General features: G+C 43.4%; 2 protein-coding genes and 3 non-coding genes across 5 annotated transcripts in view; 1 reads left to right on the forward strand and 4 right to left on the reverse strand.

The window, feature by feature from the left end:
• Positions 1 to 5103: 5103 nt before the first annotated feature.
• Positions 5104 to 21228, reverse strand: RPL18A (ribosomal protein L18a). Its single transcript, XM_085653407.1, has 5 exons — positions 20585 to 21228; positions 13957 to 14136; positions 12075 to 12204; positions 6326 to 6435; positions 5104 to 5245 (listed from the first exon to the last, which is right to left on the reverse strand). The coding sequence occupies exons 1-5, from the start codon at positions 20600 to 20602 to the stop codon at positions 5153 to 5155; spliced, it is 531 nt and encodes a 176-aa protein (XP_085509533.1). The 5' UTR covers positions 20603 to 21228; the 3' UTR covers positions 5104 to 5152.
• Positions 5465 to 5597, reverse strand: LOC146855574 (small nucleolar RNA SNORA68). Its single transcript, XR_014958990.1, has one exon. It is a non-coding gene; the product is annotated as a small nucleolar RNA SNORA68 (small nucleolar RNA).
• On the reverse strand, positions 12684 to 12812 carry LOC146855575 (small nucleolar RNA SNORA68). Its single transcript, XR_014958989.1, has one exon. It is a non-coding gene; the product is annotated as a small nucleolar RNA SNORA68 (small nucleolar RNA).
• On the reverse strand, positions 16026 to 16154 carry LOC146855576 (small nucleolar RNA SNORA68). The gene has a single exon (XR_014958987.1). It is a non-coding gene; the product is annotated as a small nucleolar RNA SNORA68 (small nucleolar RNA).
• The window catches only part of HEMK2 (HemK methyltransferase 2, ETF1 glutamine and histone H4 lysine), a 94326-nt gene continuing 89680 nt past the window's right edge, over positions 21196 to 25841 (forward strand). Inside the window, exon 1 of the mRNA XM_085653406.1 lies at positions 21196 to 21331. The gene's annotated coding sequence lies outside the window, so the exon portion shown is untranslated. The remainder of the gene's footprint in view (positions 21332 to 25841) is intronic.

Here is a 25841-nt window from a genome sequence, read left to right on the forward strand (position 1 = left end):
ACAAGTAGGCCTTCTTGTGCCGTTAATTCAGGTGATGTTCCCAGGGTCCTTACACTTCAGGGCCTTACAACTGCAAATCAAGGATTTACAGCAGAGCTTATCAGACGAGGAATAAGTTGCACTGACATTGCAAGCCAAAACGGAGATGAAGTAATGGCTGGACCACAAAGAAGCATGGAATGGCTGCAAAATTTTCAGCTCTCTCCCAGAGGTGGTCACTGAATCGGATGCCAGCTGTTAGGGCTAGGGAGTCAGATGCAGAACCACATCCACCAGAGGGAGATGGTCGCAAGAAAAATGTAATCTTCATATAAACTGCCTAGAGTTGTTCATGGGATCCTATGCCATCTGCAGCCTAGCAAAGGACAAAGTGGGAAGCTGTATTCTCTTGCAAATGGACAATATTTCCATGGTGCAGTATGTTGACAAACTGAGAGGAACGAGGTCTAGAGCCTTGGGTGAGATTGCCAAGGAATCTTGGCAATTCTGTCCAGGAAAGAGAATTTGTGTCAGCAATGCATCCACCGAGCAGCTTCAACACCATTGAAGATCAGAACTCAAGTTTCCAGCAATTGGTGACTGAATCTGAGTATTTAATCACCTATGCCAGAAATGGGGAACCACCCCACCACAGACTTTTACGGTTAGAGGCCGGATCCAGATGACAGTAGAGGACACCTTCCTGCAGCAAGGATTTAAAACATGCTCCCCCAATTGTCCTGACCATCAAAGCAGCGACAGGTGAATCATCAGCAAGCAGAATTGATCTGTGTGACTCCAGTCCCAAGGTCACAACCATGCGACTGCTACCAATGTAGCTGCATCTCCTACAGGATCCAGGGCGAGAGTTGACAGATGATTCACGAGAACAATGAACATCTTATGGCCAGCTGAATATCTGGAGAAGATGGAAGGTGCCTGGAATTTCACAAGCAGTTGCTTCTTTTATGGATCAGGCATGGGCAGCAGGCACCCAATAAGATACAAATTTGCCTGGTCAGCTTTCAGCAGTTGGTGTGTGGAGAGATATATGGATCCCATGGAGGCAGACAGTTTATAAATAATTTCTTATCCCAGCTTGCAGAGGTAGATCGCATTTCTCTACTAATTCCTTTGGCTATTTCAGCAGGCTATATTCCAGTAGCAGGTAACACAGTAGGTTCCTATCCATTGATACTTAGACTAAAGAATTCAGATTCTTGAATCTTGAACACATTCACAAGTGAGCCATAAACAAGGTATTCTTCTTACGAGAAGGCTAGACAATTCTTTCATGTCTCATTCGAAACACACTGAGAACATGTAGGTAATATTTCCTAAACATTTACTCTTCATTGCAAGGAAGAAAAAAAAAGAAAAAAAAAAAAGAACACTTGATCGCTAGGCAGAGGACTCCTATTTAAGCAGCAGGAATATCAGAGGAAGTGATGGTACGCATTTGTTTTTGAGTGATGGGTGAAGGGGCAGTGCTGACGTTTGCCCTCGCTAACCTTTGAACAAGTAACTTTCAGAGCCTCATTGGTGGCATACGGCATATACATACTGCGGCAATTTTGGGAACACCTACAAGCCTGGATGAGCTGATATTACTTTTTATCCATGTACCACAAAATTCTTCTTTTATCCAAATTTATTTATAAGATTTTTTTAAGGTTGTTTTTTAAACTTCAACGTTAAAAACCTGCTGTACCTCACGCAGCTGTAAAAATGCAACCATGTACTATAAACCTGCAGCTTCGGAATTTTGTATCTTAGGTTAAGCACACATTTGAAATAGATCGTTTCCTGCTGCCAAAAGATGGTGGAGTGCTCAAGCAAAAGGCTGAAAAAAAACCGATGGAGAGAAGCTGCAAAAAGAAGGAAATAGGATGCCTCCTATTTGGCCTCTGGTTTCACCTGCATGGTTAGTGGAGAAAGTAGACCGCAGTGTGTGATTTGTGGTGTGATGTTAGCCAACGACAGCTTGCAGCCAACCAAACTACGGCGCTACTTTGAAACGAAACATGGGTCTCTAACAGGAAAAAGTAGAGATTTTTTGCCAGGAAGTTGCAAGAGAACTCGAAGAAATAAGCAGTAAAACAAGTGGCACATACTCCAGCAAATGCATTAAAAGCACCATACCAAGTAGCATATAACATTGCCAAAACAAAAGGCCCCTTTGAAGACAGAACATGTGATTCTCCCAGCATTGCTCGACGTGGCTATGAATGCTTGGTGAAAAAGCAGCAGACAAGTTCGAAAGTATTCTCATCTCAGACAACAGTTAACCACCGCATCTGACATGCCAGAAAGATATTCAGGGACAGCTCCTAGCCCAGCTGAAATCAAGTTGGTTTGCTTTGCAGTTGATCAAGCAACTGATGTGTCAAAGGATGCCCATTTAACTGCATATGTTCGATACCGTTATGAAACACTTATTGGAATTTTTGTTTTATTTTGCAAGCCAATCAAGGGGTGAGCAACAGGATTCGGTTAGACATCAATGACTTGCTGAGCATCCATGGCTTAAAATGTGATAACTGTTGGAATCTGCACAGATGGTGCTCCTTTAATGTGTGGTACTAGGGCTGGCCTAAAAGCCAAAGTGTTGAAAGTGGCTCCACATATACTGTGGACCCACTGTATGATACACCGGAAAACCCTTTCTGTTCGAAACATGGCCAGTGACCTTGAGGATGTGCTGAATTTGGCTATGAAAAAAAAAAACATTTTATAAAGACCCATCCCACAAGAGCTAGTCTATTTGCAAGTTTATGTGCAGAAATAGGAGCGGAGCATGATGGCTTGCTGTTTCATACAGCAGTGTGGTGGTTATCCTGGGGGAAAGTGCTGACTGATCTTTGAATTAAGGAATGAAATATGGCAGTTTCTTCTGTGTTTGGATCCCTGCAAAGCAGAACTATGCAATCCCCGCTGACTTGTGATTTTAGCATACCTTGCTGACATTTGAGAAATTAAATTCTTTGAATTGGTAACTGCAAGGAGCTGAAATCACCTTTTACCATGAATAAAAGAATAACTAATTAAGAAGCTGGAATTATGGAGAAGACTAGTTAAAGATGGCCTGTTTGATCCATTTCCATGTTTAGCAGATGCTCTTAAGGAGACTGAATTTGAACAAAAAGAAACTATCAAAACTCTTGCCTTTCAGCTCATCATGCAAGATTGGGTTCTCAGCACTTGCGATATAAAGACTAAGTACCATTTAAGACTGGATGTGGAGCACAATCTGAGGATGGCAGTAGCAAAATCCATCCACAGATAGTCTGTGGTGAAAAACAGGCACACCCTCACATTAATTTTGGTGGTGTTCTTACCAATTCATGTCAAATTATGTGTTGTGTAAAACAAAGTATTCTAGTAAAAACAATTTGCGCACATTTTAACTTTAAAAATTGCGTTTTTAACTGAATAAGCCTGTCATTTAACCACACCCACTCACAAACCTGAAGTTTACTATACACTTAGTGTATATAACATTTGCCTGATATGGCGTGGATTATGCAGATGGCGGTCGATTAAGTAGTGTACCAGGTTCCAGAAATTTCTGTGTGGTGGTGGTGGGAGGGGGGGGGGGAGCAACCGTACAAAGTTTGAAGACCTCTGCTCTAGGCACATTTATTGGCTACGACAATGAACAGTTTATCAGTAAATAAGCAGTCCAGCAGGGTGTGAGGGGGTCTAAATGTTCAGAGAATTCCAGATATGCGTCCAGCTGCCTACTCATTAAGAGTGGGTGTAATTTGAGCTACGTTATCTTTCATAGGCATTCAAAGCACTCCAAGTTGAGTTTTGTGCATACTCTAGGTGGGAAACAAGAATTCTGGTACAGTAGTTCAGAGCAGAGAGAAAATATTAGGGTTCTCCTGCAGTATCAAATTAAGGGTAGAAATTTTAATAGTAAAGATGAAACTTTTTAACGCTGGTCCCCTTCACAAAACGGCATGCAGGTGCAATTTCTCAACAAAAATTTGGTTTTGCAAGGTTTCACAAGCAAAACCATGTCACCCACTCTAATAATTACAGTACTGGCAACTTCATCAATGTCACCTGCCCCTAGCTAGTTTTCATAGCACAGCAAAGGCATGGATGAGAGGGTACAAGTGAAATGTTAAAGCACTTGACTTTCTAACTAATCATTAAAAAAATGTACAAGCAAATGCACGATCCTATGGTTACTACACTATGTTCAAACTGTGGACTGCAACATAACCATCTACTAAAAGACAGACTACCAAATCTTATATATTTGCTTACAAAACAGCACCCTGCGCCTAACCACTAACCCCAAAAATGTTAGGGTGGTAGTAAGAAAAGCAAATTAACAAAGTCATAATAAAAGGAGTTCTATTCTACACTTTACGTATTTATAGACACATGGCTACTAAAAGGATTATCAGTGCTAGCATCCAAAACACTGACATCAGGGGATCTTAATCAGATGAAGACTAAACTACATAGAGACAGGCTTTTAGGTGCTTCATAAAAGTAAGTTCATTCACCATCAGTCGCAGCCTAATGGGCATAGAATTACAGAGTCTGGAAACTAGATAAGAGAAAGAGCGCCCACTTAATCACATCCTGCATACATGAGGGACTTTAATGAGTTGTGCATTTGTTGACCTCAGGGCCCTACCTGGAATGCAAGGCAACCTAAAGGCATGTAACAGAGGAGGACCTTAAGCATGAAGTCCTCTTTGTGCCATGCATAGAGCCTTACACTTCACCCACCGTTAAATGGCAAGCCAGTGATGAGTAACCAGGGTATTCTTAGCTGAAAGATGTCCTGGAATGTTAATCAGAAGCCAAGCAGCATTTTGGACAACTTGTAACGTTCTGGTCACATATCAAGGTGCCCCCAGGCTTAGGGCATTCCCATAGTCCAGACGTGAAAGTATCAAGGTCTGTACAATAATTCTCCAAGAAGAGTTTGGCTGGCTTTAAAAATCCAACTATTTTCTAATGATAATTCTACATTTCAGAACACTTTGCTACAATGTTTTAACTAGGGAAAACACAATATTTTTGCGCAGTGCACAATGCAGACACAAACTATTCTTTACACATCTTCAAGAGTGGGGAGAAAAATAAAAGCCCAAAACAAACTTTACAACTAGAATTTTATTATACAGCTCCAATAGAAGTTTTCCTTTTAGAAGAATGTATTTGGTCTCTTGGTGGTAAAACGTGGTTTGTGCTGGCGGCGTAGAACTCTGTGAGGCAGAGGGAACTTGATTTTAGAATCCTGTAAAGGTGTAAAAAAAAAAAATATATAAGTTATTCTTGCAAATGCAAGTTTATCGCCCTGTCCATTGTTGCCTTTTACATAGCACCTACACCTTGGTCCAGTGCTACTGAACAAGTGATCACAGAATTACTGTATGATTGTATTATTATTTGGATGTATTAAAAAAAAAAAATAAAAAAAAAAAATCTAGTGAGAACCAAATTTCCATTCCTCAATACTTGTAGCACCTTCTGTTTCACTTTCATGAGCACATCAGCCCATAAAAGGCGACAAGGTACAGTTTCAATTTATGCAGCCCAGACAAGAACATTACAGGACGTAGTAATATTCTTTGGGTTTTGGGTGCAATGTGATAAACAAAATTACACTTGTAAGCCAAGTATACAGAATATTCTACATGAAACGGACATGCTGGATTATTTTTTTTGGGGTCATCAGTTGGATGTCACAGTTGACCGTTTTCTAGCCTAGTTTTCCCTTGTAAAAGTCATTAAGTCAAAGTAGTTCTACTGATGTGGATTAGGGCTACAACTCAGAATGCATTGAATTGTCAAAATCCAGGATAACATACCACCCATTAGCTGCCGCCTGGTTACTATAAGCGTATGTGACAGTTATTCACGAGTAACCAAAAAGAAACTGCTGTCTTCATAAATCTAAGTGCTTTGCTGCATTGCTGTCAAGACTACCCACCCTGTACCAGTGATTTTTATACCAAAGTACCTACCACTCGACAACTAATAATAGTCATGACAAGTGACTGTACTCCCGCCCCCTCAATTTTATGTGCATAGCCCCAAAACTGGTAAGCAAACTAGTGCCTTTCCAAGTTCAGAGATAAAAATATTTTAGACTCCCTTTTACGAAATGGACGATTATTCGTTAGACTACAAACCACAATACAGAGTAAAATTACAAATAGGTAATTTGTGTACTGAGTAGCAGATATGATTGCATCAGTCAATACAATTCTCACTGCTGTACTAACCAAATACAGGACAATGTTGTACATACTCCTTGGCTGCTGACTACAGCAAAGTTCTGATGACCGTCTTATCAAAATACAGTACTACTTACATGAAACTGTTTGACCGCAGGCCTACGGCACTTGCTCGCCGCAATCTCCTCAACCTTCATAATCTGAATAGAATGGGCTCTGGCACGATGACGAGCTCCCATATCCCGATCTAAAGTAAAGATACTTTGTTAGCCTACTATCACCAACCACAAGTTTTCAAATCTAGCAATACCCTTTACTCCATGTGCTATCCCCCCCGGGAGAATGAAATGGATGGGAAATGTGTGCGTTCGGGATGAATTTAAATTAAACAAGTAATCAGGAGTGACAGTTAAGTGTAAAGTCTGAATAAGAATTGCGATTTCTCACAGTATGTAGTGCAAAAAAAAAAAAAAAAGAAAAGCTGCGTTTTGACAAGGCCATCCTGGAGATGTTTAATGCCTCTAAAGCAACCACGATTTGAGAAGACAAATAATTTGCTCATTCAAAGCACACTATTTGTATTCATTACAACGCTTTGGAATTTTTGTTCAAATTTTTTTTCAGATTATGGAGTTTGTTGCTTGGTGCATACACTTCCAACAGTGTACAAAACTTTTTTAAATGGCTTTCAAAATATAGTAGTGTTCACCTAATTTAAGTCAATTCACTGTTTATGAATCCAAGCAATTCATAAAACAAGCATTTGCAATGCAATAGGTCTCGCAATTATAAGAGTTTGAGCTATTGGCATTGTAAAATTACAATTCCTTTTATTTATGTTTTGGTCTTAAAACAAACAAAAGGCATTGTCATTTACAATGTCAGTAGCATAAACTCGCATAAAAGCAGTATGGGGAGTGCAGCAGTGTGCGGCGTGCAGCAGATGTGGGCAGTGTGCGGCGGGCAGCAGTGTGCGGCGGGCAGCAGTGTGCGGCGGGCAGCAGTGTGCGGCGGGCAGCAGTGTGCGGCGGGCAGCAGTGTGCGGCGGGCAGCAGTGTGCGGCGGGCAGCAGTGTGCGGCGGGCAGCAGTGTGCGGCGGGCAGCAGTGTGCGGCGGGCAGCAGTGTGCGGCGGGCAGCAGTGTGCGGCGTGCAGCAGTGTGAGACGTGCAGCGGCATGCAGCAGTGTGCGGCGTGCAGCAGTGTGTGGCGTGCAGCGGCATGCAGCAGTGTGTGGCGTGCAGCAGTGTGTGGCGTGCAGCAGTGTGTGGCGTGCAGCGGCATGCAGCAGTGTGTGGCGTGCAGCAGTGTGTGGCGTGCAGCAGTGTGCGGCGTGCAGCAGTGTGCGGCGTGCAGCAGTGTGTGGCGTGCAGCGGCATGCAGCAGTGTGTGGCGTGCAGCAGTGTGTGGCGTGCAGCAGTGTGCGGCGTGCAGCAGTGTGTGGCGTGCAGCGGCGTGCAGCAGTGTGTGGCGTGCAGCAGTGTGTGGCGTGCAGCAGTGTGTGGCGTGCAGCAGTGTGTGGCGTGCAGCAGTGTGTGGCGTGCAGCAGTGTGTGGCGTGCAGCAGTGTGTGGCGTGCAGCAGTGTGTGGCGTGCAGCAGTGTGTGGCGTGCAGCAGTGTGTGGCGTGCAGCAGTGTGTGGCATGCAGCGGCATGCAGCAGTGTGTGGCGTGCAGCAGTGTGTGGCGTGCATCAGTGTGTGGCGTGCAGCAGTGTCACGGTTGCAGCAGTGTGTGGCGGCGTGCAGCAGTGTGTGGCGGCGTGCAGCAGTGTGTGGCGGCGTGCAGCAGTGTGTGGCGGCGTGCAGCAGTGTGTGGCGTGCAGCAGTGTGTGGCGTGCAGCAGTGTGTGGCGTGCAGCAGTGTGTGGCGTGCAGCAGTGTGTGGCGTGCAGCAGTGTGTGGCGTGCAGCAGTGTGTGGCGTGCAGCAGTGTGTGGCGTGCAGCAGTGTGTGGCGTGCAGCAGTGTGTGGCGTGCAGCAGTGTGTGGCGTGCAGCAGTGTGTGGCGTGCAGCAGTGTGTGGCGTGCAGCAGTGTGTGGCGTGCAGCAGTGTGTGGCGTGCAGCAGTGTGTGGCGTGCAGCAGTGTGTGGCGTGCAGCAGTGTGTGGCGTGCAGCAGTGTGTGGCGTGCAGCAGTGTGTGGCGTGCAGCAGTGTGTGGCGTGCAGCAGTGTGTGGCGGCGTGCAGCAGTGTGTGGCGGCGTGCAGCAGTGTGTGGCGGCGTGCAGCAGTGTGTGGCGGCGTGCAGCAGTGTGTGGCGGCGTGCAGCAGTGTGTGGCGGCGTGCAGCAGTGTGTGGCGGCGTGCAGCAGTGTGTGGCGTGCAGCAGTGTGTGGCGGCGTGCAGCAGTGTGTGGCGTGCAGCAGTGTGTGGCGTGCAGCAGTGTGTGGCGTGCAGCAGTGTGTGGCGTGCAGCAGTGTGTGGCGTGCAGCAGTGTGTGGCGTGCAGCAGTGTGTGGCGTGCAGCAGTGTGTGGCGTGCAGCAGTGTGTGGCGTGCAGCAGTGTGTGGCGTGCAGCAGTGTGTGGCGTGCAGCAGTGTGTGGCGTGCAGCAGTGTGTGGCGTGCAGCAGTGTGTGGCGTGCAGCAGTGTGTGGCGTGCAGCAGTGTGTGGCGTGCAGCAGTGTGTGGCGTGCAGCAGTGTGTGGCGTGCAGCAGTGTGTGGCGTGCAGCAGTGTGTGGCGTGCAGCAGTGTGTGGCGTGCAGCAGTGTGTGGCGTGCAGCAGTGTGTGGCGTGCAGCAGTGTGTGGCGTGCAGCGGCATGCAGCAGTGTGTGGCGTGCATCAGTGTGTGGCATGTAGCAGTTTTGGCCTTTAAACAACATGTCCTCCCCATTTGTAGGGTTTCTGTGCTCTGTGTTAGGCAGGCTAACCATTCAAACCTGCTCTGTAAAGCTTCAACATGATAAAAGCCCCGGCACCTCTTTGGTTACAAATTAAGCACTAGGAAAGTGGCTGTAGCCAAGACACTATTGAATTTTAGTTTATATGCTCTGTGTTACGCAAACTAAATAAAGACATATACAGGGTAAAGCTGCTGCCTCATCAAAACACCGGCACTTCCTTTGTTACAAATTAAGCACTAGGAGGGTGGCTGTAGCTACGTGTTTGCAGCTACACACAAATAAAAATAATAAAGTAGCTCCACTTTAGGTCATATTTATGTTTGTGTCTATAGAAATATCAACTAATTTGTCCACAATCACAGGCTATTAAGCATATTCAGACATTAAAACCTGGTTTCAAAACTCGTAGGTTAGCAGTAGTGGACTTTAAAGAACATCCCCTCCCCATTTTTCCGGTTTGTGTGCTCTGTGTAAGGCAGGCTAAACAAAACAACATGCTGTGTAAAGTTGCCACCTAATCAGAGCCCCGGCACCTCCTCGGTTACAAATTAAGCACTGGGAAAGTGGCTGTAGCCAAGCCACTATTAAATTACAGTTTGTCCTCTGCGTTACGCACAATAAAAAAAAAGTATGGCGTGCAGCAGTGTGTGGCGTGCATCAGTGTGTGGCATGTAGCAGTGTCACGGTTGCAGCAGTGTGTGGCGGCGTGCAGCAGTGTGTGGCGTGCAGCAGTGTGTGGCGTGCAGCAGTGTGTGGCGTGCAGCAGTGTGTGGCGTGCAGCAGTGTGTGGCGTGCAGCAGTGTGTGGCGTGCAGCAGTGTGTGGCGTGCAGCAGTGTGTGGCGTGCAGCAGTGTGTGGCGTGCAGCAGTGTCACGGTTGCAGCAGTGTGCGGCGTGCAGCAGTGTGTGGCGGCGTGCAGCAGTGTGTGGCGGCGTGCAGCAGTGTGTGGCGGCGTGCAGCAGTGTGTGGCGGCGTGCAGCAGTGTGTGGCGGCGTGCAGCAGTGTGTGGCGGCGTGCAGCAGTGTGTGGCGGCGTGCAGCAGTGTGTGGCGGCGTGCAGCAGTGTGTGGCGGCGTGCAGCAGTGTGTGGCGTGCAGCAGTGTGTGGCGTGCAGCAGTGTGTGGCGTGCAGCAGTGTGTGGCGTGCAGCAGTGTGTGGCGTGCAGCAGTGTGTGGCGTGCAGCAGTGTGTGGCGTGCAGCAGTGTGTGGCGTGCAGCAGTGTGTGGTGTGCAGCGGCATGCATCAGTGTGTGGCGTGCAGCAGTGTGTGGCGTGCATCAGTGTGTGGCGTGCATCAGTGTGTGGCGTGCATCAGTGTGTGGCATGTAGCAGTTTTGGCCTTTAAACAACATGTCCTCCCCATTTGTGCAGCAGTGTGTGGCATGTAGCAGTGTCACGGTTGCAGCAGTGTGCGGTGTGCAGCAGTGTGTGGCGTGCAGCAGTGTGTGGCGGCATGCAGCAGTGTGTGGCGTGCAGCAGTGTGTGGCGTGCAGCAGTGTGTGGCGTGCAGCAGTGTGTGGCGTGCAGCAGTGTGTGGCGTGCAGCAGTGTGTGGTGTGCAGCGGCATGCAACAGTGTGTGGCGTGCAGCAGTGTGTGGCGTGCATCAGTGTGTGGCATGTAGCAGTTTGCCTTTAAACATGTCCTCCCCATTTGTAGGGTTTCTGTGCTCTGTGTTAGGCAGGCTAACCATCAAACATGCTCTGTAAAGCTTCAACATGATAAAAGCCCCGGCACCTCTTTGGTTACAAATTAAGCACTAGGAAAGTGGCTGTAGCCAAGACACTATTGAATTTTAGTTTATATGCTCTGTGTTACGCAAACTAAATAAAGACATATACAGTGTAAAGCTGCTGCCTCATCAAAACACCGGCACTTCCTTTGTTACAAATTAAGCACTAGGAGGGTGGCTGTAGCTACGTGTTTGCAGCTACACACAAATAAAATAATAACGTAGCTCCACTTTAGGTCATATTTATGTTTGTGTCTATAGAAATATCAACTAATTTGTCCACAATCACAGGCTATTAAGCATATTCAGACATTAAAACCTGGTTTCAAAACTCGTAGGTTAGCAGTAGTGGACTTTAAAGAACATCCCCTCCCCATTTTTCCGGTTTGTGTGCTCTGTGTTAGGCAGGCTAAACAAAAAAACATGCTGTGTAAAGTTGCCACCTAATCAGAGCCCCGGCACCTCTTCTGTTACAAATTAAGCACTGGGAAAGTGGCTGTAGCCAAGCCACTATTAAATTTCAGTTGATGTCCTCTGTGTTACGCAAAATAAAAAAAAGTATAAAGTGTAAAGCTTCTGCCTCATTAAAACACCAGCACTTATTTGTTACAAATTAAGCACTAGGTGGGCGGCTGTAGCTACGTGTTTACAGCTACACACAACAAGTAACATGATACCTACAACAAGTTATGACTATTGGCTTTGTCAATCGTTGTTAGTTGCATAAGATAAATTAGCAGTAACTGTGGCTTGTATATATTATTGAAAAAGCATCCACTTGAAGCCCTAGTGACACCACGACAATGTTACTGCTCCTGAGTTACAAAAAGAGGCACAAGAATCCAGAGCAGACATGGCGAGTAAGTTGGCTGAAGAGGTGGGGGTGGCAAATGGTGTTCACGGGCGCTTTGATGTCCTCAGTGGCCGCGCGGCTCACTGAAAACATCAAAGCGCCCTCGAAATGTAAGTGATCGCAATCGCGATCACACTTCAAAGGCTGTGTGACAGGCGAAAGTGAAAGACGAGTGCTTTCAGGCTGCCAAATGGTGCGCGCGCCCGGCACACATGCACAGTAGTTGGCGGCCTGAAAGCACTCGTTTGCACTTCCAAAAGTGCTTACTATAAGTCTCGCCAGAGCAGCGCTAAAGCGCTGTCTCAGGCGAGACCTAAACATTACAGCATGGGTGGTTCGAATTATACAAAACAGGTAAAATGGACATTGTCATTTCTTGTGAAAGAAGTATAGGTGGCATTACATGTAAAAACTAGCCATTTACATCCATAAATTGCACAACGAATTGAAGGGCACACAAAATTATCTTACAGCATTGTGTCACAGCATTGGCAGTTGTTAAGTCTCTGTACTCCCTGTACATGTTGTGGGTTCCACTGCGGGAATCGTAACGCAGCCAAATACCAAAGTTCTTAACCTTCAACGGAGACTTATCGAACACCTACAAGACAGAAAGCAGGCAGTGAAATGTGTTAGTACCTGGGCAACTATTATCAACCAGCTTTATTCATGTCCGAGTCTCTCTGGTCAAAACCTCAGTCACACTTAAATGTTCATCATTACTCCTGTGTGATTAAGTTTCTCATTACACAGGCGATGGTTTATACGTTGTCTCCCCTTACTCTGAAATGGGTAATGTAGTGCTGGTTACATCTCCAATCAGGTAAGGAGACAATATACCTGACCTCTGCTACTACACCAAAAAAAGTATGCCCTGCATGGCAACACAAATAATTTTCCAGTGCATACTATCTAGACACTGTAGAATGATAAACCAGTTAATGTCATCTGTACTGCAAACATATACTGTTACATATAATCTGAATTGGCAGTCTTATCAGATTACATACATGAAACAAAACTGAATGATGCTGGGGCAGCAGATGGTACCATGATCACTTTTAAACACCCTTAAACAAAATGTGTAGCACCTTCAGTTTCACTTTCAGAAGCACATGAGCAATTGAAAGGCGACAAGGTACAATTAATGTCTGCACAACAGACAAGAACATTACAATGAATTAATGCTCTTTGGGTTTTGTGTGCATTTCCCTAAAATTCAGAAACAAATTTGAGCGATTTAAAAAAAAAAAAAAAGCTAAACAAATACAGAGGTATTCATATTAAAATCTGTTTAAATAGAAAAAGTAAATCATATTTCCCAAGTTTCCCTTGATACAAATCAGATGTAAATAATTACATCAACCCAATGAACAGCATGTGGATATTTCAATTCCCCATATTCTCCTATAGGTGTTCAGATAGTATAGGGACAGCCAAGGCAGCCATCTATAAGAAGAGTAAGTAAGGAATTGGGTCAGCTCCAAACTCCATATTTTCAGTCCGAGCAAAAAAACAAAATTGACTGCTCAGCACAACTTAACTGGGGGATGGCAAGTCTTGTAACCAAGTACATTGTGTTAGAACGGTTCCTGCATATCTATGTTAAAAAAAAATACTCATCAGTCTGATCATATGCTCTAGAAACAAAGTAAATAATGAAGCAAAAAAATATTCGTTAGCCACAAACCAAGAAGTTGAGTGAAATTAGTTTTTTGGTACAGAGACTGTTGGAACAAAAAGGAACTGCAGCTTTATAGAGATGCATGGTGAGCTGTTTCACAAACTTAATTGTAGAATATAATGCTGAATATTCAAGACCAACAGTAAGTTATCTCAGGCGATTCATCTTGCAGACACTCGCAATAGACTAGCAAATTCATCTTAGCGAACTTTCCCTCATTGAACTACAAAATTATGGGCCAAACTTAAAAACACAACTGATGTCTATTAAGTGGTTCATAAATAGAAAAACTAATAGATGAAACAGGACTACTGCCCACAGACACGTTAGTATTTAAATGATGATTCCTGAAAACCCATATTTTATAAAGTCTATTCCGAATTGGAAATAAAAAAAAAACATCAACAGTGTATTCTTAAAAGCATCCTGATTTCAAAAGTGTGGCATTCAATTAGAGTAATGGGGATGTACCAATGGGACAGTGTTTGGAACTATAGTAGTCTAGGTGACAAGTCAACAAGTCTAAAGAGCAATATCAAGACCTAGTTAAGGTATCAGATCATCTTTATAATGTAATCCAACTAGCTAAACAATACAAGGAAACACCAATACAGATTTTTACATATGCAATTAAAAAAATGTTGCACCAGGTACAGTAGGAAAATTTACCTGGCCACAGTACACAATTTCTCCAGAAGCCTTCTTCATCTTCTTAAGTTGAGAAACGAAATACCAAAATCGTGACTTGGCAACGACATGGTTGGGGGCAAAGATCCGCATGCGGTACAGGGGAGGGACTTTAGTTTTCACTGTAGGCAAAGCCCGCCCAACAACCTTGTACTCCCGAAGCTGGAAAGAAAGGGTTTTAAAAACGTAAGTTTGTATATGAACCAGGGCACGCACCCTTTAACAAGTCCCTTTCACTCCTGCACGGACGGCAGGATAATTTGCTCTACATTGCGACAACTAGTATGCAACTTCTGACGTGCACCAATATTAAATATGCTCTAGTTTGTGCAAAAACTATAGTAGACCCTTCAGAATCACTTTCATAAGCAGGTCAGCACATCATACCACAAAATTACAATGGAACACAATTGTCTTTGGGGTGCATTTTATGGGAATGATTCCATCAATTGTCCATTACGCTGTAGACCATGTTTTTTTCCCTATACTAAAATATTTAACATTCCCTTCAGTTAATTATGTAAAGCATGTTAAAACAAATTACACTTACGCCACTGCAAAAGGAGTCAAATTAATTCCACACAGACATTCTTGATCATAAAACAGGAGTTCTCTCCACAAAAGTGTCTTATTGGAACGTAGGCCAATTTGACAGCCAGGTTTCCGGAGAGCTCCAGCATTAACGGTCACCTGAAATACAGGGACAGAAATAGCTATTGCAACTATTCTGCACCAAATTAACAACCCTTGGATCACAGTGGTGCAAGACTAATAGAACCCACACCGTTTTCAATAAAAAAGGCATGTCGGAGACGCATCATGTGGCCCCAATTACTTCATCCCGCAAACCATACCAACACCGAACCGCATTGCAGCTCAATACGCAAACTAAAAAAAAACCCTGCTTGTCTGCAGTACATACGAGGTGCAATGCCCGCAAGTCACATTAAAGACATGCAGGAAGTCGGAGCACCCTTTTACTCATCAATGTAACTTAAGGTAATTAAGAGGTTACACCTGTCGCATTTCACTGTTCAGTGTCAAGTCGAGGGAAGGCATTGATGTGGACAGTATAGTCCCATGTCGTCCCTTACATTTGACATTGTTTAATAAAGACACTATAACCACATAAAATCAGCTTGAATTCACCTGTGAATTGTATTTATCGAACATTGACCATCTGTAAAATTAGACACAAAGAACGGCCATTTGGTAATAAAGGAATGAAGAAGATGAGATTCAAATCCCAGCTTTCACACCACCAAGTTGTGCACCCCTACATAAATCACTACTTCAATATTATTTGTTTAAATACAGCGTCAAATCCGAGATCAGCTAGGAATAAATTCAGCTCAGGGAATGGAGTATATAAAAACCTCATTTAGCTATGTATAGTAGACAACAATGTTGCTCCACTTACTACTATATTGCCTACATATACAGCGCAAAATAAGTTGACATCTCTTGGCTCGAACATGGCAATGTCAAAATGCAGAGTGGGGAAATGTTTAAAAAAGTTATTATATGTAATAAATATAATGCAGTGCAATAAAGTAAACAAACATTCAAGAAATTATTCAATACCAATGCAGTAGGAGCTGGAAGAAGTCTCACTAGCACTAAGTGAGCATAATTATGTGACTAAGTTAATGAGTAGGTGAGTAAGAATGAATAAGAGTTCAGTCTGAGTGAGCATGCAAGTCAGAAACAAGCGAGTAGGTATAGGATGAAATTGGTAAATAAAAGGAGACAAAATTTGTGAGAATGAATAAACGTATAAGACAGTGAGTACGAAGTAATGAGTTTGAGCCCGAATGACTGAACGTAAATGAGTGTAAGAAAGCAGTGTTATGCTAGAGAGTCATCAGCCAAGGAACACTTACAGTAATTCTTCATTTATAGAGTCCCCCATGACCTGTACTACAAACATCTACAAATGTTACATATAACCTGAATTAGCAGTCATATCAGATTACATACTTGAAACAAAACTGAATGATGCTGGGATAGCAGCTGGTACCATGGTCACTTTTAAAACACCCTTACATAAAATGTGTAGTACCTTCAGTTTCACTTTCAGAAGCACATGAGCAATTGAAAGGCGACAAGGTACAATTAATGTCTGCACAACAGACAAGAACATCACAATGAATTGATGCTCTTTGGGTTTTGTGTGCAATTCCCTAAAATTCTGAAACAAACTTTGTGAGGGATAAAAAAAAAAAAGCCAAACAAATATGGAGGTAGTCATTTTAAAATCTGTTTAAATAGAAAAAGTAAACCTTTCCCAAGATTCCCTCGACACAAATCCAATGTACAAATTACATCAACCTCAGGAACAGCATGTGGAAATTTCGATACCCTATATTCTCTTGTAGGTGTTCAGACAGTATATGGATTTCAAACCAGAGGAAATCCTAGCATGATAGTCATCACTTGTGACAACATACTGGAGTTACTTTGTGGCATAATGGGCACCCATTGAAAAATGCTGGGAAGGAATGGGAGATACTTGTTTTGAAAAGGGAGGATAGACATTGTATAAGGGAGAGGGCAACACAGATACCAGATATAATTTAGGTCATAAGGGTCAACTATGGTATATTAACAGCATTAAAGACAAAGACAATACAATACGATCCAGCACGCCAATTAATGTCCATCAAATGTATTGATTGAAAAAAAGTTTCAAATCCATTCAGCGGGTCTTGTTTGAATTTTCTTTATTCAAATTCTTCCTAAAAATGACTGTAGCCAACGTGTTTCGTCCCTAAGGACTTCTTCAGGACAAATGTAATATGGTGAATCTTTCCTTATATTCATCAAAAGAGTGTGTTAACGAATGGACCACACGACGGGAGCACCTTACGCTGACCACGAATTGCGATAGGTCAACACTTGGAACCTCTCAGGGACAGATGACAAATTGGATCCCGAACCTATAGGGACTACGGTTATTAAGATTAAATACCTTTGGAAACATAAGGCCATATAGGAGGTTGTTCTGGGAGGGATCAACTTTTTTCATGCACTCTTGACGAATATAAGGAAAGATTCACCATATTACATTTGCTTGGTAAAGTTTCATTCGTTTGATTAAACCGCTCGATATATACTTTTGTATACTGAAGCTGCAACGTTTACGCTGTCCATCTATCATGTGGTTGTTTTTTATGGTTTCAAATAACCAGATATATAAAAATGTGTCCCATACTTTCACCCCCTCGTTTAGCCACCGCCACTCAGCTAACAAGCACACACGACTATTACTTACAAAACAACTCCCTATTTCCCCTTTTCAAATTCACTATCATTCTATCCTTACCCCAAACTCTACTAAAACATACACGGAATCAAAAGCGCAATTCTAAGGAATGCAAAGAACAAAAATCTAATTATCTTAGTTTAAGGAGTACCATACTACTTGCCACAAAAAGTGGTTTAATGCCTCATTAGGGGTCATAAGCACTAAATCAGTAGATTTGTAAGAGAGCTACTTGTCAACCCTGAGGGCTATCTGGGCCTTGGCAGGGTCCAGTTGATTAGTCAAATAGCCAGGTATTCAGGGACTGGAAGAGATGGGGAGCTCCGTAGATGAAAGAATAGTTCATTCTATGTCTTCACTGGTAGGTAGGAGGAGCGACCTCTGCATCTGCTATGTTGATGCAGAGGGTTTGAGAAAGGGAAGTGGAGCAGAGACATCTGGTTGGCTGATGGAAGTTCAGAAGGTGGTTAAAGTTGGCAGATCTGCAGTTGTATAGGGCCTTGTATGCATGAGTCAGGAGCCTGAATTGGCATATTCTCTGTACAAGGTAGTGGGGGTGGGTTTGTCTAGGTAGATCCAGGACAAGTCTGGCTGTGGCATTCTGTATACTCTGTAGTTGAGCTGCAATCCTTGCGTAGAGAGCGTTGCCATAGTCCGGTCAACTCGAGAAGAGGGCCTCCGACGGTCAACTTGAGCTTTGGGGTAGCCATTTGAATATCTTACGAAAAATGCAGAGGAGCAGGAGGAGACTGAGTTGACCTGAATCGTCATGGTTAGCTTATTGCCCAGAATGATGCCTAGGTTCCTAGCATGGTTAATGGTGGTAGGAGGAGGTCAGTTCTGATGCCCACCAGAATGCATCCCAAGAGGAGCATTGGTTTCCAAAAATCAATCTCAGGCAGTTGCCCTTCATTCAATTGGAGAAGTCTGCCGTGGAAATATGTCTTGTGGAGTGACTTGTGCGGTCGGCACAGAAAATTATAGTGGGTTTTGTCAATGCTGGCCAGTGGTGTCAAAGGGGAAGCAGAGGATGGGGCTGAGCGAGGATTCTGGGGGTACTCTACAGAAAATGTCCTTGGGTTCAGAGATGAATGGACTACATAGATACATTTACAAATCTATGGGGAAAACCGATTTAAACCCCCATAACCCTATATTTTCTTTATTGTACGCAGGGGAAGAAACCTCTCACTGAAAACACCTGGAAGAGGGGCATGTCCTAGATACAATTTATTACAACATCCCACCACTTTCAAAGACCATATAAGCACCCTACAACAGCACCCTAAAATATGTGATAACTAGAATACACATTTGTTTAGTGTAGTTTTATTAGTCATCCAGCTTAGCCAGTAAGGCACTTCAGCAATGTCTGTTACTGTGATGTCAGAGTTAAAGTCAAGTGATATTATTTCCTGGGAAGATTCAGGGTCATATGTCACCTCCTTCGAGGTCATTAGGTATTAGTAAAGTCACATTACTTATCCACCTTCATTTTGGAAGACGACATCTTGGACCCCTCACAATATGTATTTCCGTCCCATCATAGCACCGAATTGGCGCTAATAATGGCCACGGAAGATCTTAGGCAGACTCTCGATGGGGGTCGGGAGGTGGCTGCTCTTATCCTGTTAGATCTCTCTGCGGCATTTGACACAGTCAACCATGAGGTGTTTGTTGACTGTCTCGCCGGGGATCAGAGATAAAGAGCTCCTCCGGCTCAGTTTGTTTGTCAGATAGATTTCAAACGGTGGCTCACGATGAATTAAGTCTCCCCAGGTTTTTCACTCCCATGTGCAGTCCTGCAGGGTTCTTTGTTGAGCCCTACCCTTTTTTTTACTTTTATGTCAGGCCAGATTGTCAGACAGTGGTAATCTGATCATCCCCAATGCACAAAATAAAATGGGGGAGGAAAAAGCCTTGCCTACACTATCACTAAGCTCAGGAATTCCCTTCCTGCATCTCTTTTAAAAAAAACCTGTTTGCTTACATTTAGGGAGAGACTGAAAATATGGCTATTTTAGGGCCCTCCACTGCAATATGCATAATCTGTAAACTGATCAAGCGCCTAGACACCTCCGGGAATATGTAGCACTACACAACTTTTACATTTCATTTAATTTCTTTAGCATGGGTCGCAGCATCACTTTCCTGCTACGCCAACCTTTAGTAAAGAGTACATAACATTAAGAGTAGATAAACAAAATACTGCACAATAAAGATGTATTTTGTACAACTTAGGTCAAATATACTTAAAGTGAGGGCATACAAATAAATTATTGCTCCAAGTCAAACATTTAAACCCTATTTACCAGCAAGGCTCTTGTACATAACATTGTTTTCCGGTCCAGGGAGGACCTGGCTTGGCAGTTTGGGCTGGACTGTTTCCATGAGGCACAGGGTCAAGACTGATTTGCATATGGCCAGGTCTAAACTGGGGTGGCATGGTGAGCAAAAGAATGATGGATTTAACACAGATGTCTTGACTGGGGGTGAATGTTTTGATTTGTTCTGCATTCCATCATCAATTGTGTGTCTTTTGCTTTCTATGCCCTTGTACATGCCAATGCGATCAGCAGCTCAACAATTCTACATTCCAAAGGAAAAAAAGTGCACTTCTATTGGCCAAAAATGGTCTTACTGCAACCTAGCGGGATAATTAGCACGTTGGGCTGTGTGAAGCTGTACAGACAGGTGACCACACCAAGTAAAAATTTGAAAGATGCAAAATTCTGGGAGTGCTATGTACTACGAACACGGGTTGTTAGGCTAAAAAAGCATGATTTCCACATTTCAGTGTCAAATATCAAAAACAGATTCGAAATTAGAACTAGGAATTGCAAGTACAAAGAAAGTTAAAGTCATCTATCGGCATCATAAACCAAGGCTGCCGGTGCCAAGACATTCATCTCATTCAGGAACAAGTTAAACTGGGACAAGCATCAGCTCAATGACAGTCATTCTAGCCAGTCACGTAGAACTGAGCCTAGACGCCAGAAACCCACCGAGCGGGCATACAATTAAACACGATTGAAGGGAACACGTGAATTGGATCACTAGATCAGCTAGCGGACTGGTTTTCAGCAGCCAGAGCAGCATTATGTCGTAGTGCAGACCACACGACATACAAAACCAGTAGCTGAACAGAGATGCTACCACACCTGGCCCACTCATGGTGCGCCGCCATGCTGCAGACTTCTCGCCCGTGCACACAGCGTGGTCTGACGCCTTCACTCCCCGGCATCGGAAAGGACACCCCGGGCAGCATAAAAGTTGGTCCACACTCATTGACACAATACTCGACCCTTAGCATTCGCAACACCATCAAAATAAAAGCGCCCTTACGTTCCCCGATGCCTTCATGATGCCTCGTCCACAGCCAGCGAGGAAAAGGAAGCGCGAGGCCCAACGACGGCTAGACGTCACCCGAACGCAGGAAGCACACACCCGCTTCTAGATCAAGAGCACCCATAGGTTGAGAGTCAAACGATGCCTAAAGGATCATTGGCTAGCCTTTCTATCAGTCAATTTTACTTCGGCAGGGCTACAGTTCTCTACAGAGTGAAGGATGTAATTTGCCTATTGTGGGGAAAGTGGGAAATAGAAACAGGACAGAAAAGCAGTCTCCTAGTTAAAATGAAGGGCTTTCTATTGACATAGCCGCAGTCATCTTGGAACGAAGTAAAGCTTTTCTGGCAAGTAAACTGGAAATAAAACGCTATAATTCATTGCCTTAATTAATTTTTGGACTTCAACCGCTGAGATAAGTTCTAAACCAATTTAGCTTGTGCGGAGGTACTACAAATTGAGCACAAAGACCATTGTGTCAGTATTGTAAAACATCACAGGCTTTAAAAAGGTCGCGAGTTATGTTACATATATATATTTTGTCAGTGGAATCCCTTCTTGTCAATTTCTTTTCCCCTGGCAGTCGTCACGGTTTAAGGTGGTATCTAACCATGTGTACACGCTCCGCCCCCCTGTCTAAGAACTCCAGCAGCATGTGTCTAAGACACAACTAACACACGGCCGATGAGCTCGAATCTGAATTGGCTGGGCAGCTGTTAACGCATCCATTCCTGTGTAAAGAGAGTAAGTGGAGCAGAAAGGGAGGGGGGCGATGAAAGAGGGGGAAGCTGCATGTATTGATATTTATGTATTACTGTATTAGCAATTAGTATTATGCGTTATTTTATTAATTCTGTTTACTCTGGGAGACAGTCTAATTTCTCACATAATGATGTGTATAGCGTATTTTTGCAGAAGGGGCTCCTGCTATACCATACATCTTATTCACCGTGTTTCAGCTGACAGGCCACGCTGGCTGGCGTTTTCGTGTGAAAGTATATACATACATGCCATCAGACCTGATCCAGACGGAAGACTCCCGATTTTCTAAGCCCAAATTAGCCTTATTTTAGTTGTCTCCTGCTTAAATTTGCCTCTGCAATAATATGTTAATGGGGAAAATACCTTTCACCCGCTTGTCATTTCAAAATATCCCACTTGCCAGTTGTAAAATGTTGCAAAAAGAACAATTGATGGACAGAATGCTGCACAATGTCAAAACATTCTCCCCAGTACAGAGATATGGGCCTAAGTCCATCTTTTTTTCCACTCCCCATGCCTTTCCAGTTAAGACCCAGCCATATGCAAATCGGTTTTGACCCCATTCCCCATGGGAACAGTCCAGCTCGAGCTGCCAGGCCAGGTCCTTCCTGGACTGGAAACAAGCATCCTGAGACCGGTTTCTGGGCACCACCCCTCTTCAGCCAGGCTAGCTTGACTCCAGTGGCATGGAGAGCACGCTACCCACGTCTGGGCATACCCGTCTCACTCTGGGTGACAAATGTAAAAAGAACAATTGATTTTACAGAATGCTGCACTATGTCAAACATTCTCCCCAGTACATCTTGGCCTAAATTCAATGTTTTTTTTTTGCTCCTCATGCCTTCCTAGTACAGACCCAGCCATGTGCAAATCAGTCTTGACCCTGTTCCCCATGGGAACAGTCCAGCCCGAACTATCAGGCCAGTTCCTCCCTGGACTGGAAACAAGCATCCTAGGACCGGTTTCGGAGCATCACCCCTCATCACCCAGGCTGGGGAGGACCTGGCTTGGCAGTTCGGTCTGGACTGTTCCCATGAGGCACAGGATCAAGAAGAATGTAAAATCTGGGACAGGTCAGTTGCACAAAGGAGTAGAAGGGCTTGTTATTGAGAATAATGCCAATGTAGACCTATATTGGGGTAGGGCTGTGGTGAGAGTGGATATTATAGCAAAATACTATCAGCATCGGTGAGAGAATGACCATGAGATAAGTAGCTTGTACTGAAGCATACCTGAGAGTATTGAGCAAGATAAAGGAGTAGGAACAAACACACTAGCAGTGGCTTGGTGAAAGAAAAGATGAACACGCAGCATGGAGGGTTTGGGAGGGTTGGTAAAACGGGCATAGAAAGAGCTTGAGAGATTTGCGAGTTGATCTCATAGTTTTATTGAAGAATGTCTTGAGAAATCAGGTGTTTGGCTTCAGTACTGGAAGGCAGCCCGAGAAATTCCTCCCATCATAATATTTTATTTTGTTTTTCTCGGTGGTATAGGGCTAGGACATAGCAGTAGTGATGACATTTGAATTTCAGTAAAAAGGGAAGTGCAGTATTAAGGGCTGAGGCAGAAGTACTGGAGGGTACATAAATCGCTGCCGAGGTGTATGATAGCATGATTTAGGGTCATTTTATGTCCAAAGAGCTATGCATCTGCCTGGAGGGGACCAAATACAGCAGCCTAAGCCAGTTCAAAGATGTCCAGAGAGAAATGGGATGCTGAAAAGTCGAATCCAACACCAATTGGATTGAGATGCTTTATTCGCAAAAAGGAAACACTGGAAAGTAGAGGACAAGGATATGCACCTTCACTCGTCTAGCTCTCACGTCGTCTAACAAAGCTATAGAATCGAATGTAAGACCTGGTGCAGGTGTTGACTCAGAAAACATAGTATACATAACACAACACATGTTTCCCCTTCTAAAAAAACATAAAATATAAAACTAGGCTTACCATAATAAGTCTTCACAAATAAAATCCGTCATCCATTTAGGTCTTGATCACAAACGCCTGTCGAGACCTTCTTAATCCTTATCTCATTAACAACCACAGACTCTGAACATCCCTCAACTGCAAGATTTTCCATTACACTTCCATCATCACAACCATCTCCTTCTACATCATCACTCCTTACAATCTCCAAGTCTCTGTGATCATTGTTATTCGCATCATTCAAAAAATCACCAGTGTTCAGTCCTGTTTTATCAACAGTACCATCCACACACTCATCAAAATCCATACTTGGATCTAAAGTAACATCATTACAATTACCTTCACTCCCGACATCTACAATGGAATCAAATCCCTTGTGAAAGATCGCAACACGTTTTAAATTCCAAACTTTAACATCACTTAGCTGAACAGCATTGCGTAACACGTTCGTCATCTTCAAGGGTTCAGTAAATTGACTTTCTTCCTTATTTACCGACCAGGTTTTTTAACTTTAACCCAACAACCCTCCTGAATCTCTACACCGTTTGAACCATGTTTAAGGTCAAACATTTCCGTATATTTCTAGTGCTTATTTACAATTCAGGATCTCACGACCTCCATGTGAACCGTGCTTTTTGACGTTTTTGCAACATCCACTTAGGGTTACATTTGGTTCTCTCACCACGACCTCTCATAACCTTAAACGGGCCTACTTCCATCGCTTCATAAGGTGTAGTTCTGTACATCCACAAGGTTTTACACATTTGAAGTTCCCAATCACTGCCATTCTTGACGGCTATTTGTATGGAATTTTTTAGTACTCCGTTGACCCTTTCTATCATTCCATTACCGCTTGGATTATATACAGAGGTAGTTCTGTGTTTAATTCCCATTCTATTAAAATACTCCTTAGAATCATTGGACAGGAACTGAACACCATTGTCTGGTACAATTTGTACTGTTAACCCTTCCTCAATAAATACTTTATGCAGAAATTTCAAAACTTCGTCAGAAGTTATTTTGTTCACAATCTTCAAAACAGGCCACCTTGAAAATACATCAATAAGAGCGATAATATATTTTGCTTCCTCACCAGTGGGTCCCATAGTATCCACTTCTACTGAATGCCTCGGTGTGCTAGGAATGATTGGCTCATTCATATTAGGTCTTAAGGTGACTAGTGATTTGTCTGAATTGGTACACCATAAGCAATTCCCCACAATCCTCTCAATGCACATATCCATACCAGGCTTCCTGTACCATTGTTTTACTCTTTGTTTAGTTTTTACAGTTCTGCAATGCCCGTCATGACTCAACTTGACAATGTTAATTCTTAAAGAAGAGGGAGGTACCTATGCATCATCTTTTATAAACAAAACAATTCACCACAGATAGCTTATTACGTATTTCCAAAAAGGATCTAAATTCTTTCAGAATACAAGATTTCCGAGGTCAGCCACGTTCCACCAATCCCATTAGTTGTTGCAATTCTTTGTCTAAAATGTATTGTCTCTCCCAGTCTTTTTCATTGATGTTATGTAAACCTTGATCATGTATTAACATGATCTGCACATCATCCTAATCATGATTATAACAGTCTTGCAAATCTGTTGCCATTTGTGACAAACAATCAGCGATGACATTCTTTTTTCCAGGTACATATAAAATCTTATAGATGAAATTTTGTAACCGCATTGCCATCCTTACAATTCTTGCAGACGCTTTAGAAAAAGTCCTTCCGTAGTCAAAAGTTTGACCAATGGTTTGTGATCATTACGCACCACACACAGTTTCCCTCACACAAATGAGCGGAAATGCTCCAGAGCCCAGACACAGGCTAAAGTTTCTTTCTCAAGTGAAGAGAATTTTCCTTCTGTGGGAGACAAAGCACGCAAACTGTACGCTATTATGTTCTCTTTAGCATCCACATTGATTTGATACAACATATCTCTAAGCCCCTTATTACTGGCATCCACAGTGACAATGTTGTCTAGTTCTGGGTCAAAACCCTAAAGACCTGGAACCTTAGCAATAGCTTTCTTAATGTCCACAAATTCTTCGTGACACTCCTTACCCCACAAAAATCTTACTTTATTCTTGAGTAATTGCCTTATACAAAAAACTCTACTTGAAAAATGGTTTACGAATTTGGAATAAAAATCCACCAACCCAAGGAATGATCTAACTTCTTCGATATTCTCTGGACTACGGGCATTCTGTTTTGCATCCACTAACGAAGGTTTAGGAGAAACTCCGTCACCACAAAGTACATGACCCAAATATGTAATGGACTTCACAGCAAACTTACATTTTGGATGCTCAACTGTCATCCTTTTGCTTCCAAGACACCTAAAACGTCTTCCAATATGTTATCGTGTTCGTGTCTATCTTCTCCAAAAATTAGGGTATCATCCTAGAAACACCTTACTTACTCGTACTTGCCAAATAACTGGTGCATATGTCTTTGAAAAATTGCAGCCTCAGAGGCTAAACCAAACGGTAATCTTTTATACTGAAAACACCCATAAGGTGTAATGAAAGCCGTATAAGGCTTACTCTCAGC

The sequence above is a fragment of the Triturus cristatus genome, chromosome 4_1, assembly GCF_964204655.1.
Source record: "Triturus cristatus chromosome 4_1, aTriCri1.1, whole genome shotgun sequence".
NCBI classification, from domain to species: Eukaryota; Metazoa; Chordata; class Amphibia; order Caudata; family Salamandridae; genus Triturus; species Triturus cristatus.

What these genes read in the sequence shown, in the direction of transcription:
- RPL18A (XM_085653407.1), bottom strand. An exon ending in AAATTGTGTACTGTGGCCAG is followed by an intron (nt 12,205 to 13,956) that starts GTAAATTTTCCT and finishes TCTGTCTTGTAG; the next exon opens with GTGTTCGATAAGTCTCCGTT. An exon ending in CTGCGGTCAAACAGTTTCAT is followed by an intron (nt 5,246 to 6,325) that starts GTAAGTAGTACT and finishes ACACCTTTACAG; the next exon opens with GATTCTAAAATCAAGTTCCC.